Genomic DNA, 13,597 nt, shown 5'->3' with positions numbered 1-13,597 from the left:
AATCTCAACCACTAGACCACCAGGGCTGGCTTATTGTCTTATAGTCTGTGTTTATTTAAATTTTCTAAAAAATTTGCTGGGTTTTATTCAATATTCCTTCTTCCAGCTCAGATCTTCCTTCTGAAACCAATGTTCTTCTCATTGAAGAATATATAATTTAGGAGTTCATTATTCATAGAGGGTCTCTTGGCAGCGAGCACTCTTAGTATTTGTCTTAAATGTTACTATATTGCCATCACTTTTGGAAGATGTTTTTGCTAGAGATATAATTCTAAGATGACAGATATTTTATCTCAACTTTTTGAAGATTTCACTGCTGTCTAGTTTGCATGTTACTGTTGAGAAGTCTCAGTTTAATTAACTTTCCTTTATAAATAATTTGCTTTTTCTCACTGACTACTTTCAGAATCTTCCCTTTTTCTTTGGCATTCCACCATTTCAACATCAAGTCTCCAGCTGTTTATTTCCTTTCATTTATCCAGGAATTCACTGAGATTATCGAATCTTAGCGTTTATGCCTACAGATAAAGTAACACTTTGGGAAAAAAATGAAAAACTGAGTCATGAGGCAATTTTGGGTCCCCTCTGATCATTTTGGAGGCAGGAATACTAAGCCTACAGGCATATCCTGGGACTTCTCAAAGCTAAAAAATCACTGTTGTTTGGGGGCAATAATGGGCAAAGCCTAGTAAATTTAGTAACTTCCAACAGAGTAAATTAGGATTTGTTAAGCATGAAGTAGCTGAAGTGTAGGTACTGTCTAAGAAGTATCTTTTTTTTTTTAAAGATTTTATTTTTTTCCTTTTTCTCCCCAAAGCCCCCCAGTACATAGTTGTATATTCTTCGGTGTAGGTCCTTCTAGTTGTGGCATGTGGGACGCTGCCTCAGCGTGGTTTGATGAGCAGTGCCATGTCCGCGCCCAGGATTCGAACCAACGAAACACTGGGCCGCCGCAGCAGAGCGCGCGAACTTAACCACTCGGCCACGGGGCCAGCCCCTCTAAGAAGTATCTTATAGATGCAGGCTAAGTTTTGCACTCCAAAGGAACAGAGTTCTAGAAAATCCAAATTATTTTGGAAAAGGAAAACCAAACCAGGTCCCCTGGCTCTTTAACAATCATATTTACAGGGCTCATACAAGCTGAATTCATCCATCATCAAGAATATGTCCATTAACCCTGGTTTCTTTTTTGGAGCTAGGCCACTGTGGGCAAAAACGTCAAGCTGGAACTCAGTTATTTTCAGATCTATTTCTTACTTAGCTATTAATTTTCCTAACTCTCTAAGTAGTCTCAGAATAAATTCACCATCCCCCAAATTTTCCAGATTTGGAATAAATATCTCAACATGTGTAACAGGCTTTGTAGGAGCACTAGTGTATGAAAGCTACTGACAATTGTTAAAAAAGAAGGTACTAGGACATTTCACATTAGCCTTGCCCAAAGTTTAATCTCTCTAAGTATAACAATTATGGCTTTGTTATAAACTATGAGAATAGGTACCCTTTGATATCTCTTCCACTAGCCATTTTGTTAAACTATTCAGTTTCTACAAGTTGAACACTTGATTCCTCATTATTCTTTCGACAGAGCCATATATATAATTTCTCCTTGAGTTAAAAACAGAAAAGGAAGGGGTTCTTTTGTTTCAACCTCAACCCAATCCCTCATTCACAAACACATGCCGAATCGATTCCGCATTCCTGAGTATACTTTGGCAAATAACTCAGCAGCGGAGTCTAGTTCATAGCAGCTCTTACATCAGTGGGGCTTTTTCCTACAGCTAAGTCCTATTTCATTGAAACAAACCTCACTTTCATGAAACTCAAATCACTGTCTATGTGGCATCCCTTTTCTCTCCCATCATTCCACTTTCAAGCAAATCCTCTCCTCTGTTCGTGTTATAACGATATCAGACGAGGGTACAACATGAAGATTGTAACTACTGAATTGTTTTACAAAACTATGAAGCATTAGATGGGTTTGCTTAACAGCTCAAAGTGAGTTTCTATATGAAAAAAGACAAGCACCCAGACTTTTCCATTTCAAATTTTATAATAGGTGGCATTTGCCAGTATCCTTCGCACAATGAGGCTGCCGCAAGCCCTATACATGTTTGGGTGTTGATTTTGGTCCCAGTTCAGTAAAAAAAGAGTTTTAGATTGCGAGTCATAGCACCAATTACATTCCTTGGCACTATCACACAAATTACTCAATCATTCAAGATCTAGATTTTCCTATATGTAGAAGGAACATGTTAATCACTAAGGCTTCCTCCATCCTAGAATTCTGTACCCCAACATAGGTTTTAAAAAGGGAGAGGGAATGGAGACAGGTACAAGTTCCACACATCTTACCTACCCATTTTCAGCAGCACTAACGACATAGGGCTGTTTAGAGAAGTCCCTTGCTCTTGCCAAACATGTTACTGAAGCCGAATGACCAAATAGAAGTTCTTTAGCCGAAATCTGAAAATGATGAGGGCAAGCTTTTAAACATCTGTTGACTTTTTAGTTCAAGAATATAAACATGACATTATAGAAACATTCATAATTCTGACTAGAAAATCCTGTTATGTTTTTGCTGTACATAAGTTTCAGGAAAACTGATATAAGGCATATCAAAATCCACAGAATAATAAACTCCTAGATAGAGGAATTGTGTTGTACATATTTTTTTGTTTATTTTTCGTTTTGTATCCATCATGAAACCTAGCTGATTGCTAGACCTGTTTTACAACATCTAGGTTTTGAATACAAATAAGTCAGTGCTGATGTTTATTATGCACAAAATGTACCTCAAATGATAGTAGCTTATTAACGTGCAAATTTCGGATTTCAGAAATGAGTTTACAAAATAATACAAAAAAAGATTACCCTTTTTGTAACCATTATAATACCTTATTTGGCTACCTGCCTCAGAAATAGTTATATTAACTTTTCTACATTAAAAATAAAATTGCAACTAAGCTATTATTTAAAATGCCACTGTTTTCTTCCTATATTCGAATTTAAAAATATGGCACCAATGGCTATTTCTTCCATTACCTCATGTGTGAAAAAAGTCTATTCTTTATTATTTTGTAAAACAAGATTGTAAAAATTAAACTACAAAACAGAAAACGTGTAAGATACCCTCAAATGGAGAAGAGGTTGTCAACAAGGGACTAAAAGTTTAATTTGAATGAGTAGAAAACTTGAGGTTAATAAAACTTGTCTCATGGGTAATAATCTATTTTCCAAATGAATTAATATTCATTATGTTTTTTCTGAACTATGCAAACATATACGTAGGTAATAACCCAACCATAGCAATGAGGACAAATTATTTCATATGATAATTGTTCTCTGCCTTCATCTTATTTCTATCATAATCAGAAATATTTCTTTAAAAGGTCTGTTGTCAGACTAAATTTCTAGTGCTACAAAGAGGGTTTTGTATTTGGTTAGAATCACTTATAACCCAAGTTCTGACTCTCTCCCTTTTTCCTGGGAAACTCAGAAGGTTCCATCTCAGAAAACAACATAATATCTTTCCCCATCATCACACTTGGAAATGCATACCCCTATGAATTTAACCCCATTCCAATATATACAGGCCAAATTAAACAATGAATGAGTGCTCCTCAAGGACATTCCCTCCTCCAGAGAAAATCCACTATGAACAAAATGTCAGAATGGAACACCAATGCCTTTCATATGAAGTCCTCATTCTGCTAAATCCCTACGCGTAGTTGAAGCTACATGAACAGTTGAAGCTGTTACAATTCACTATAATCTCCTCATTTTATCACATTCTAGAACAGCTGCAAAGAATAACAAAAAAATTCTACAATAACACCAAGTCATTGTCATGACGACATCCAGGAGACCTTTACTTCTATTCATTGTCTCTACCTCTAGAAGCATTTGTCCCCCCTTATGCCCGCCCGAGGTACTTCTAACAGCACATTGAGAGAGGGGAAAGAATGCATAAGATGACAAGTGTTTACGACCATATTCCAAACACTGGTACAACTATGAACAGTGTTCAATCTCCCTTTCACAGGTGAGGAAATTGAGGTTCAAAGGATATAAGGCATTTGCCCAATATCGCAGAGTTGGTAAATATTGGAGCTAGAACTTTACCTAGATTTATATTTTTTCTTTCTACACAACATTGCTATTCTTCATTTCATCATTGTTGTGTTGCCTTCTGAGTACTAAACAGACAGAAAAACAAAATATACCAAAACTAAGGGAATATATCTGAGAGGATGTTCAAGTCACCTTTTTCTATGCTTAAAGGTGTGATGAATACCAGCAATCAATACCAGGAAACCCAGGTAAGGAAGTTCCTAGCATGGGACTTGGAGAAGCATCTCATTAGTGGACCTCTCAAAGCTCTGGGGAAACCAGAGGGCTCTGGGAGTCAGACTCAGAGCCTGGAAATAGCATGCATAATATAGGCATGTGATGGGAAGCCCAGGATGAGGAAACACTTATTCTCCAGCTCCCCTGCACCCTGCCATCCTACCACCCATGGACAGGGAAAGAGTAAGATGTGTACCCAAGCCCCTAATGAATACTAGGATACTCCAAGATATCCAGAACTTAAATCATCATCTTTCCCTCTCCATTCCTAATCATTATACAAATACATAATACCATCATCCCACCAGTCCCACCCATCACCCAACCCCAAATCTGGAACGTATCTTCGACTGTTCCTGCTCCTTTACCTTGAATCCAACTGGTGGCTCAGTTCTGTCCATTCTGTTTTTCTAACATCTTTCCAGGTTTCATCTCCTCATCATTTCAATTTCCACTGATCTGATTCATGTTCAAAAACTTCCTGACTAAATAACTACAGAAGCCTCCTGCCCATAGTCCCATCTCCACCTCCCTTCAATATGCCCTTCACATTAATACCAAGTGATGTTCTATATTACAAATATAATGAAACAGTATCATGTCATCTCCTCTCATACAACATCCTCAAAATCCCTTAATATCACCACTGCTTTTAATTAGGATGTAGGATTAGCTCTTGCTAGTTTTTTAAAAAAATCTAAACCCCTCAGCATGTCAGATTCCATGTTGAGTCTGCTCTGTCCTTTCCAGATGTGCCTATCACCACTAACTTACCATGTTCCAGGTCTACTCAACTACTTTTACCAGTTCCCTGAAGGCAAAATATTCATGCCTTTCACACACACTTATCATTCTCTGTCTGCAATCTCCTCCCACCTTCTTTTCCTGTTCAAGTCCTGTGCATCCTTTAGGACTCAACTCAAGCATCACCCTCAGAAAGACTTCAAAAGCACAATGAGATACCACTTCAGAATGAGAGGATGGCTATTATAAAACAAAAATCAAACTAACTAAAAGGAAATAGCAATGTTGATGAGGATGTGGAGAAAAGGGAACCCTTGTACTCTGCTGGTGAGAATGTAAAATGGTGCAGCTGCTATGGAAAACAGTTTGGCAGCTCCTCAAAAAATTTAAAATAGAACTAGCATGTGACCTAGCAATCTGACTTCTAGGTATACACACCAAAGAAGTACAAGTAGTGACTCAAACAGATGTTTGTACATACAGGTTCATAGCAGCATCATTCACAATAGTCAAAAGCTGGAAGCAACTCAAGTGTCCATTGATGGATGAATGGATAAACAAAATGTGGTATGTACATACAAGGGAATATTATTCAGCCCTAAAAGGAAATTCTGACACATGCCACAACATGGATAAACCTTGAGGACGCCAGGCTAAGTGAAATAAGCCAGTCACAAAAGGATACATACTGTATGATTCTACTTATATGAGATACATAGAGTAGTCAAATTCACAGAGACAGGAGGTATCCCACTGCTCTACAACTTCCTATTTAGAAGCCTGTCTTCCACACTAGACTGAGAAACTCAAAAGAGAGATCTGTGCCTAGAACAAAAAGCATCTGTGTAATTTGTCTAATGACTCCCTAAGTAAGTGTCCTCAGGTTTGTTTTTCCACTTTATATGGTGGCAAGTGAGTATTTAAGACCACAGAACATGATGTATTGTCTTACCTAAATCCTTTTGGACGGGAGATGGAGCTTTCCAAATTTAGTATGAAGAGGAAATAAATGGCTTCCAGGTCACTTTACACCCCCTCCTTGTAACTTTCTTCTTCCCTTCCTGCTGTCCTCCCCCTGATATGTCCACTGGCTTTAGCATGCCCTACAGCTACAATCTCTCATGTCCTCAAAGCCCTCCCTTTTCTTCCTCTGCCCAAATTATTCCTTTATATATAAAAATTTTTTAATAAAAATCAAATTAAACTACCAAGCATTAAAATATTAATGATGGACCACTCACTTGACTGCCTTACAGGTAGCAAGATTGGTTGAGATTTAAAAATGCCCTTGATTTTTGAAAAGCCTAGAGTGTTCCCTGCTAATAGTTGATCTGTTGTCATGTAGGGGTGAGATTCTTAGGAAAAATCAGAGAAAATGTTCATTCTTTCTGATCATACGGTTAGCCACAGAAAATGTGAAGGAAAACTCGCACGTCGAAAATCTCACATTCATATTAATTGGTCTCACATTTATGTTATTAACTTTCTCACAATGTCCTGACAGTGAATTTCCAAAACATAAAGCTGATCCAATCCCCTACTAAAATCTCTTCAATGGTTCTCCTTGTTTTTTCCCACCCCAGCTGATCTGATTCCCATTCCCCTCCTATATCTACTATGGATTTCTCAATATTGGCACTATTGGTATTTTGGATGGGATAATTCTTTGTTGTGAAGGGGTCTCATGTGCAGTATAGGATGTTTAAAGCATCCCTGGCCCCTACTCACTAGATGCCGGTAGCATCCCCCTTCCTCTAGCTGTGACAACCAAAATTATCTGTAGATGGTACCAAATGTCTCTTGTGGGTCAATTTCGCTCTCTGTTAAGAATCTCTAATCCCAAGCGAAAGACTTGCTCCTAAGAAAAGCATGGCATAACTTCTCCCACTAAAGATGCAGTGTAGACTACTCCCTATTTAGAATATGTTGTATTATAACATAACTGCACCTCATTAGCCTATGTCTGTCCTCTACTATAATGCAATATCTTGGGCAGCCAGCACAAAGTCTTCCTATTCATGTCTGAACTCAGGTACCTAGCATAATGCCTAACTTATGCACTCAATAAATGCATGCTGAATAAATTCCAGGAACATATGTGAAAAGATAGAGATGCTAGGATTCCAGATTTCTTAAGCTTATAGTAATTTACATATGACAAGACAATTACCCCAGCCAGAAAACACTACACTTCAACATTAAAAGTAGTTTAGACATTTCAAGTAATTTAGGAGTCTGAGTTAAACTATAAGAGATAATAAATGTGAAGGCCAATTTTCAAAGCTCAATTGTTGCAATAATGCCAGTTCCTTCTTTCAGGAATGTTCATAAACATTGAGCTGAGCTGGTCTGCTATGCACTTCTTGGCAGTCCTGCAGTGTAGCTGTTCAGTGAAGGGAGATGTTAATTAATTACTCTATAAAATAGAATTACAATTAATTGTTAATTTAGGTTTTAAAGTGACAAACTTTAAAGGCTAAAAATAGTCTTTGATCTTTAAAAGGCTTCTTAATGAGGGCAGTATACTTTAAGTACGTCATTAGTTTAAATGTTCAAATTGGGTCTAGAGGCTGCTGGAGCTAAGCAAATATCTATTCCAATATGTTAAATGTTTATGACTTGGGACAGGGACAATTAATTGCTAATCAATGGGCCAAATCCTAGGTGAGGTCAGGTTCTGAAATAGGAGGATGACAATAGTAAATTGGATTTAGAGCTTTTTGATGTGATCTGTAAAAAATCACAGGCAAGCAGAGACTAAAAGAATCGCAAGAAGGTCAAACCGACAGAAACACCCAGATAATTAAGATATTACTCATTTATTTAATAGTGGTTTTCAAGGATGCCCTTTGTTTAGATTAATGAGCCATAATTTTTAGAATTATACTTACATGTCTGTAGTTCAGTTACTTAAGCATATAATTCAGGATATAAAACAGTAAAACTCAGCATAGCTTAAAGGGTGATAACACTTAGCTGGTAGCTAAGATTAGCAATACTCATAATATAATTTTCCAATATGATCTTGATCCACCATATAACACTTAATTTTCCCCAAATTCAGAATTAAAACCAATCTACTACTTCAGTAAGCATCTTTTTAACAATCACGCAAACTTCCACTGTCACTGCAGGTAGAAGAAGCAAGCTGTGCTTATTTTGTGAGCATTGTCTTTTTCAATATGAATAGTTTCCACTAACCTTTAGTTCAGGTGAGAGATTCCAGAGACAAAGCTGCCCCTCTTGACTCCCAGTTACAACCGTCTGCTGGTCATCGGTGATCATGATTGCAGTGATGCTGTGTGGAGGGGCCTTCCTCCCCCAGAGTGCCACTGCCTGCAAGGAGGGCCTCATGTTGAATGAATCCTGGACACACAGAGGAGGGAAGAGGTATACACAGTCATCATTCTTAAATTTGGGGGAACTGGTCATATCACAAGGTGGATTTATGATGACATAAACTTTAACAACATTTTCTCCCAGAGCTATGGAGTGGGGCGCTTCCCCATCAGTTAGAGGAGAAGGTAGTCTTCAGACATTGAAATGACCATGCTCAGTGTTAATCCATCAAAGAGGAATAACTTTTATTCCAATTCTTGATTATTGATGCTGATGAAGAGAAGGCTAGGAATAGTCTATCCACTCTTCCCTAAGCTCTTACTGTGGGTGGTTGCCACCCACAGTAGAATATGAATATTCTACTATTGATATGCATATGAATTGTAGCAGAATATGAATATTCTACATCCTATAGAATATTATATTCTGTATACAGAAAGCTGTCATATTCTGTATATATTCTTATAAGCTGTCGTACTCTGTATATAGAATATAATATTCTATTCTACAGAATAGAGCTGTCTACACACTATAATTTGAAGACAGCTTTGCAAACTCTCTCTCCATAAATGTCACCTCATCTAGATAACAAATATCTGAACTTTGCTATTAAAAAGTAAATCTAGGGGGCTGACCCCATGGCCAAATGGTTAAGTTTGTGCCCTCTGCTTAGGTGGCCCAGAGTTTCACCGGTTTGAATCCTGGGCATGGACCTGGCACTGCTCATCAAGCCATGCTGAGGCGGCATCCCACATGCCACAACAAGAAGGACCCACAACTAAAAATACCCAACTATGTATCGGGGGGCTTTGGGAGAAAAAGGAAAAATAAAATCTTTAAAAAAAAAAAAAAGTAAATCTATTCCAAAAACGTTTCCTAGTCTTCAAAGATTCATATAAGACTGTTATGATTTCTGCTATATTCATGTTCGACCTTTGCTATTTATAATAATAATTTTTATTTTTATATTTATATTTGGTATCTTCCTAAACAATACTTTTAGAAAAATCACTACCTTCATTTGCTAGTTACAAGGGTTAAAATGAACACATAATTACCAAAAACTGCTTGCCTGTGCACCACCCAAAATAATCTGAAATATAACCCAGTAATATGAGCATTACATTTTTGAACCATTGAGTTAAATGTTCTCCAAATAGGCATTATTTTCTGAAATACAAATAATTTGGGGATGAATAACACTTTAAGTCCTTAGAATAAATCAGTAAATTTTCTCCTCTAAGTATATATGACATTAATGTCATTAAAAAATGTCAAAGAGGGGCCAGCCCGGTGGTATAGTGGCATGGTGGTTAAGTTTGCATGCTCTGCTTTGGTGGCCCAGAGTTGGTGCATTCAGATCCCGAGTGTGAACCTAGCCCTGCTAGTCAGGCCGTGCCTTGGCAGCATCCCACATAAAGTGGAGGAAGATTGGCACAGATGTGGGCTCAGAGACAATCTTGCTCAAGGAGAAAGAGGAGGACTGGAAACAGATGTTAGCTCAAGGCCAATCTTCCTCACACACACACACACAACCTCATCAAATGTACATTTTCAATACCTATATATAAATATATACATACATATATTTGTATATACAAACAAACATATTGCATGTCAATTATATTTTAATAAAGCTGTTTAAAAAAAAGAAAGCATTTTGGAAGACACTTCCACAACCAAGATTGCATATGATTTCCACAGAAACAAACAACCCCAGTGGCAAATAAGCTCACAATTAAAAATGAAAAAACATTCAGGAAATAATAAACCAGAGCAAAAAGAGCAATTAGTATTCCAGGAAATAATGATAAGAAAACAATCTAAAAACACATTGCAAAAGAACGAATATATTAAATTTATTATAAACTATCAAAGAGACAAAGAAATTTAAAACCCTACGAAAAAAGACAGCCTATAAAAAAATAAACAGGCAAAATTTTAAAAGAAACAATACTACCTTTAGAAATAAAATATAATCATTGGAATATAACAAATGTCAATTAATAGGATAAATCAGAATAGACTCAAGTGAAGAATCAATAGATTTAAAGAGAATTCTCAAGAAATTACACAGAATACAGCAAGAAATGGAAAAGAATTAGAAAATGAATGAAAAAAAATCAGAGAAATTAATATTAATCAGGATGTTAAGAGCTATAGATGATAAAATGATAACACAACATTTATCTAACATAAGCTCCAAAAAAAGGTAGAACTCTCTCTTTCTGGCTATTTCAGTCCTAAAACTATCAGGTAGAGAGGGCATGAGTAGGGCGTGGGAGGTCAAACTGCATAAAGAGGGCATCCTTATAGCAGATGCATGTGGAGTCAGAGCCCAGGGAGAGTGAATAGGGTGTTCACACATGGGGCAGTTCCATGTGAGTTGCACAGCCCAGGCAGGGTGAAGAGGAATATAGTGTGCAAGCCTGTCTTGTACTGAGTGTTGGAGCCTGAGCAAGGTAAGGAAGGAGTTCACACAATGAGCTGCCTCAACAAGGGTTGTCATGAGCCTAAAAGGGATGAGGATGGCAAAGGAAGGGACCCTGGTGTGGGAGGTCAGTGCCTGTGTAGGGTGGGAAGCATATTCATACGGAAGAGAAATCCAGTGTGGAGTGCTAGAGCCCAAGCAGAGAATGATGGTGTTCATCTTGGGGAGGGAGGTATAGGCAAAGAGGTCAGAGGCTGGGCAGAGTGAGGAAGACGTTCATTTACAAGGATGGCCAGGCATAGAGTGCTGCAGCCCAGAGAAGATAAGAAAGGTGTGCATGTTGGGGGAAGTTCAGCACATCATGGAGGGGTAAGGAGGGCTACTGCCCAAAAGTATAACCAGACATAATGAGGGAACACAGGGGGGCTGCAGGGTAGTCACACATGGGGTCAGTGAACAGCTTCACAAGGGATGATGAAGATATATAATGATCAGGAGGGCATGCATATAGAGGACAGGGCAGCAGAAAATTGGCTGCATAAAGGGTAAATGATCAAATAAGTAAGATATTACTAGGATAACAGGAACCAGATTTCTTACCATGAGAAAAGGGAGTCAGAAATATAGAAAGGAAGAAAACTAGAATGATCCCTGTGGTGTTGTAGTGGAATCAGAGGTCTTGGTGTGAAATAAACGTAGATGTAAACAGACACAAACACACACATTTCTTATTTCTGTTTGCTGAGGGCTGAGGGGCAGCAGCAATGGCAATGAGCTCACTTACCATCTTCTACACACTATTCTCTATAAGAGGAACCAGGGTTTCTTGGGAAGTTAGTTGATTCCAGGCGTGAAGCAGGGAAAACACAAGATGATACTGGAACATGTTGTTGAAAGCAAGGAAGTGCTCTATGAATGAGGGAGACACAGCAAAAAGACATGGGAGCCAACTTGAAGAGGCTCCCACTGGCAAATTATGGACAACGTGAGCATTAAAATAAATAATGTGAGGAATAGATTATAACTCCTTGAATAAAATAGGAAACCATGAGTTCACACTGATAATTACTAATTACAAAAGGGAAAAGAGTAACTTTACAGTGGAAAATCCTTGCAGATACCTCCTTAATCAAGTGATGAAAGTTAGCCACCAGTGATAGGACAAAGCAAATTCATGTGCCACGTGATAGGATGCAATGAGAAGAACACAACATCATTTCTGCAATATTTCTGCCAAAGATGCATGACCTGGATCTAATCATGACAAATACAAATTGAAGGACTCTCTACAAAATAACTGGCCTGTAATCTTCTAACATGTCAAGGTCATGAAAGTCAAAGGAAGACTGAGAAACTACTCCAACTAAAGGAAACTCAGGAGACGTGACAACTAAATGCAACATGTGATTCTAGACTGGATTCTTTTGCTATAACTGATATTATTGGTGTAAGTGGAAAAAACTTGATTGGGGTATAGGGACTGTATGGAAGTAATATATCAATGTTAATTTCCTAACTTTAAGGATTTATTGTGATTGTGTAGGAGAATGTTTTTGTTCTGGGAAACATAAAGTATTCTGAAAAGATGAGGTAACAAATTCGCAACTTACACAAATAATTTTCAGGTAAACAGTTCTGTGAACCATACCTACTATTTATCTGTAAGTCTGAGATTGTTTTTAAAAATATATCATTAGGGCTGGCCTGGTGGCATAGTGGTTAAGTTCACGTGCTCCAATTCGGTGGCCCAGGGTTCGCTGGTTTGGATCCTGGGCACGGACCTACGTACCGCTTATCAAGCCATGCTGTGGCAGGCATCCCACACGCAAAATAAAGGAAGATGAGCACAGACATTAGCTCAGGGCCAATCTTCCTCCGCAAAAAAGAGGAGGATTAGAAGTGGATGTTAGCTCAGGGCTAATCTTCCTCAAAAAAACACACACTATATATATAAATAAAATTAAATAATTAATGATAGACAATTTTCCAAAATGTTTCAAAAATATGAAAACTTAGATTCAAGAATCCAATAAGCATTAAAGATTAAAACAAAAATAGACACCAAAGCACATCTTGGAGAAACTGCAGTATACTAGAAGCAAAGTGTGAAAGAAATGAAATGACCCAAAAAAGAAACAGTAAGTATGCCTAAAGCAAATTTCTCCACAGCAAAATGATGGCCAGAAGCTACTGGAATTTTACCTGCAAAATGCTGAAGGGAGGTGAATGTCAATCTAGGTTTTTGTATCTAGTTATCATTTAATGTGAGGGCACTATAAAGACATTTCTCCAATAAATAAGGCCAGAGAAAATAGAGCATTTACAGACCTTGCTGAAACAATTATGAAAGGATGTGCTTTAGGGAAAATATATTAAATCAAAAAGAAAGGAATAAAATGGAATACAAGATGCAGCAGTAATCAGAAATCAGTAAGCACACAAGTAAATCTAAATGAGCATTATTTGTAAAATAATAATACTAATAATGATGAAGTGACTAACTGAGGAAATTAAAGAGGTAAATTAAAAGTCCAGATAAGAATATGAAAGAAAAGGAAGTGGAACGTTAAAGCATTCGAATGGTCTTGTATGCATGCAAAGAGAGCAGAGATACTGATTAAATTTTCTTAAGGGAAGAATTCATGACAAGATGCTAAAAGAAAAAAAAAATTGTGTGTAACCTTCAAACCTTTAGGTGGTAAAAGGAAATAAAGAAAAATTATCAATCCAATA

At 37.4% G+C, this 13,597-nt stretch overlaps 1 protein-coding gene across 3 annotated transcripts in view; it reads right to left on the bottom strand.

The window, feature by feature from the left end:
• WDR72 (WD repeat domain 72) overlaps positions 1-13,597 on the bottom strand; it is a 219,439-nt gene that overhangs the window by 183,030 nt on the left and 22,812 nt on the right. For 2 of the 3 annotated variants that reach the window (XM_023617119.2, XM_070271032.1), the window contains exons 2-3: positions 8,296-8,460; positions 2,360-2,466 (exon numbers count right to left, since the gene is read on the bottom strand). In XM_023617119.2, the coding sequence (XP_023472887.2) occupies positions 2,360-2,466; positions 8,296-8,448 (260 nt within the window). In that variant the 5' untranslated portion in view covers positions 8,449-8,460. Of the gene's footprint in view, positions 1-2,359; positions 2,467-3,689; positions 3,797-8,295; positions 8,461-13,597 lie in introns of those variants that run through there. The other variant, XM_070271043.1, reaches the window with a different exon arrangement.

The sequence above is a fragment of the Equus caballus genome, chromosome 1 (assembly GCF_041296265.1).
Source record: "Equus caballus isolate H_3958 breed thoroughbred chromosome 1, TB-T2T, whole genome shotgun sequence".
Classification (NCBI taxonomy): domain Eukaryota; kingdom Metazoa; phylum Chordata; class Mammalia; order Perissodactyla; family Equidae; genus Equus; species Equus caballus.
This window is presented reverse-complemented; position numbering and strand designations above follow the sequence as displayed.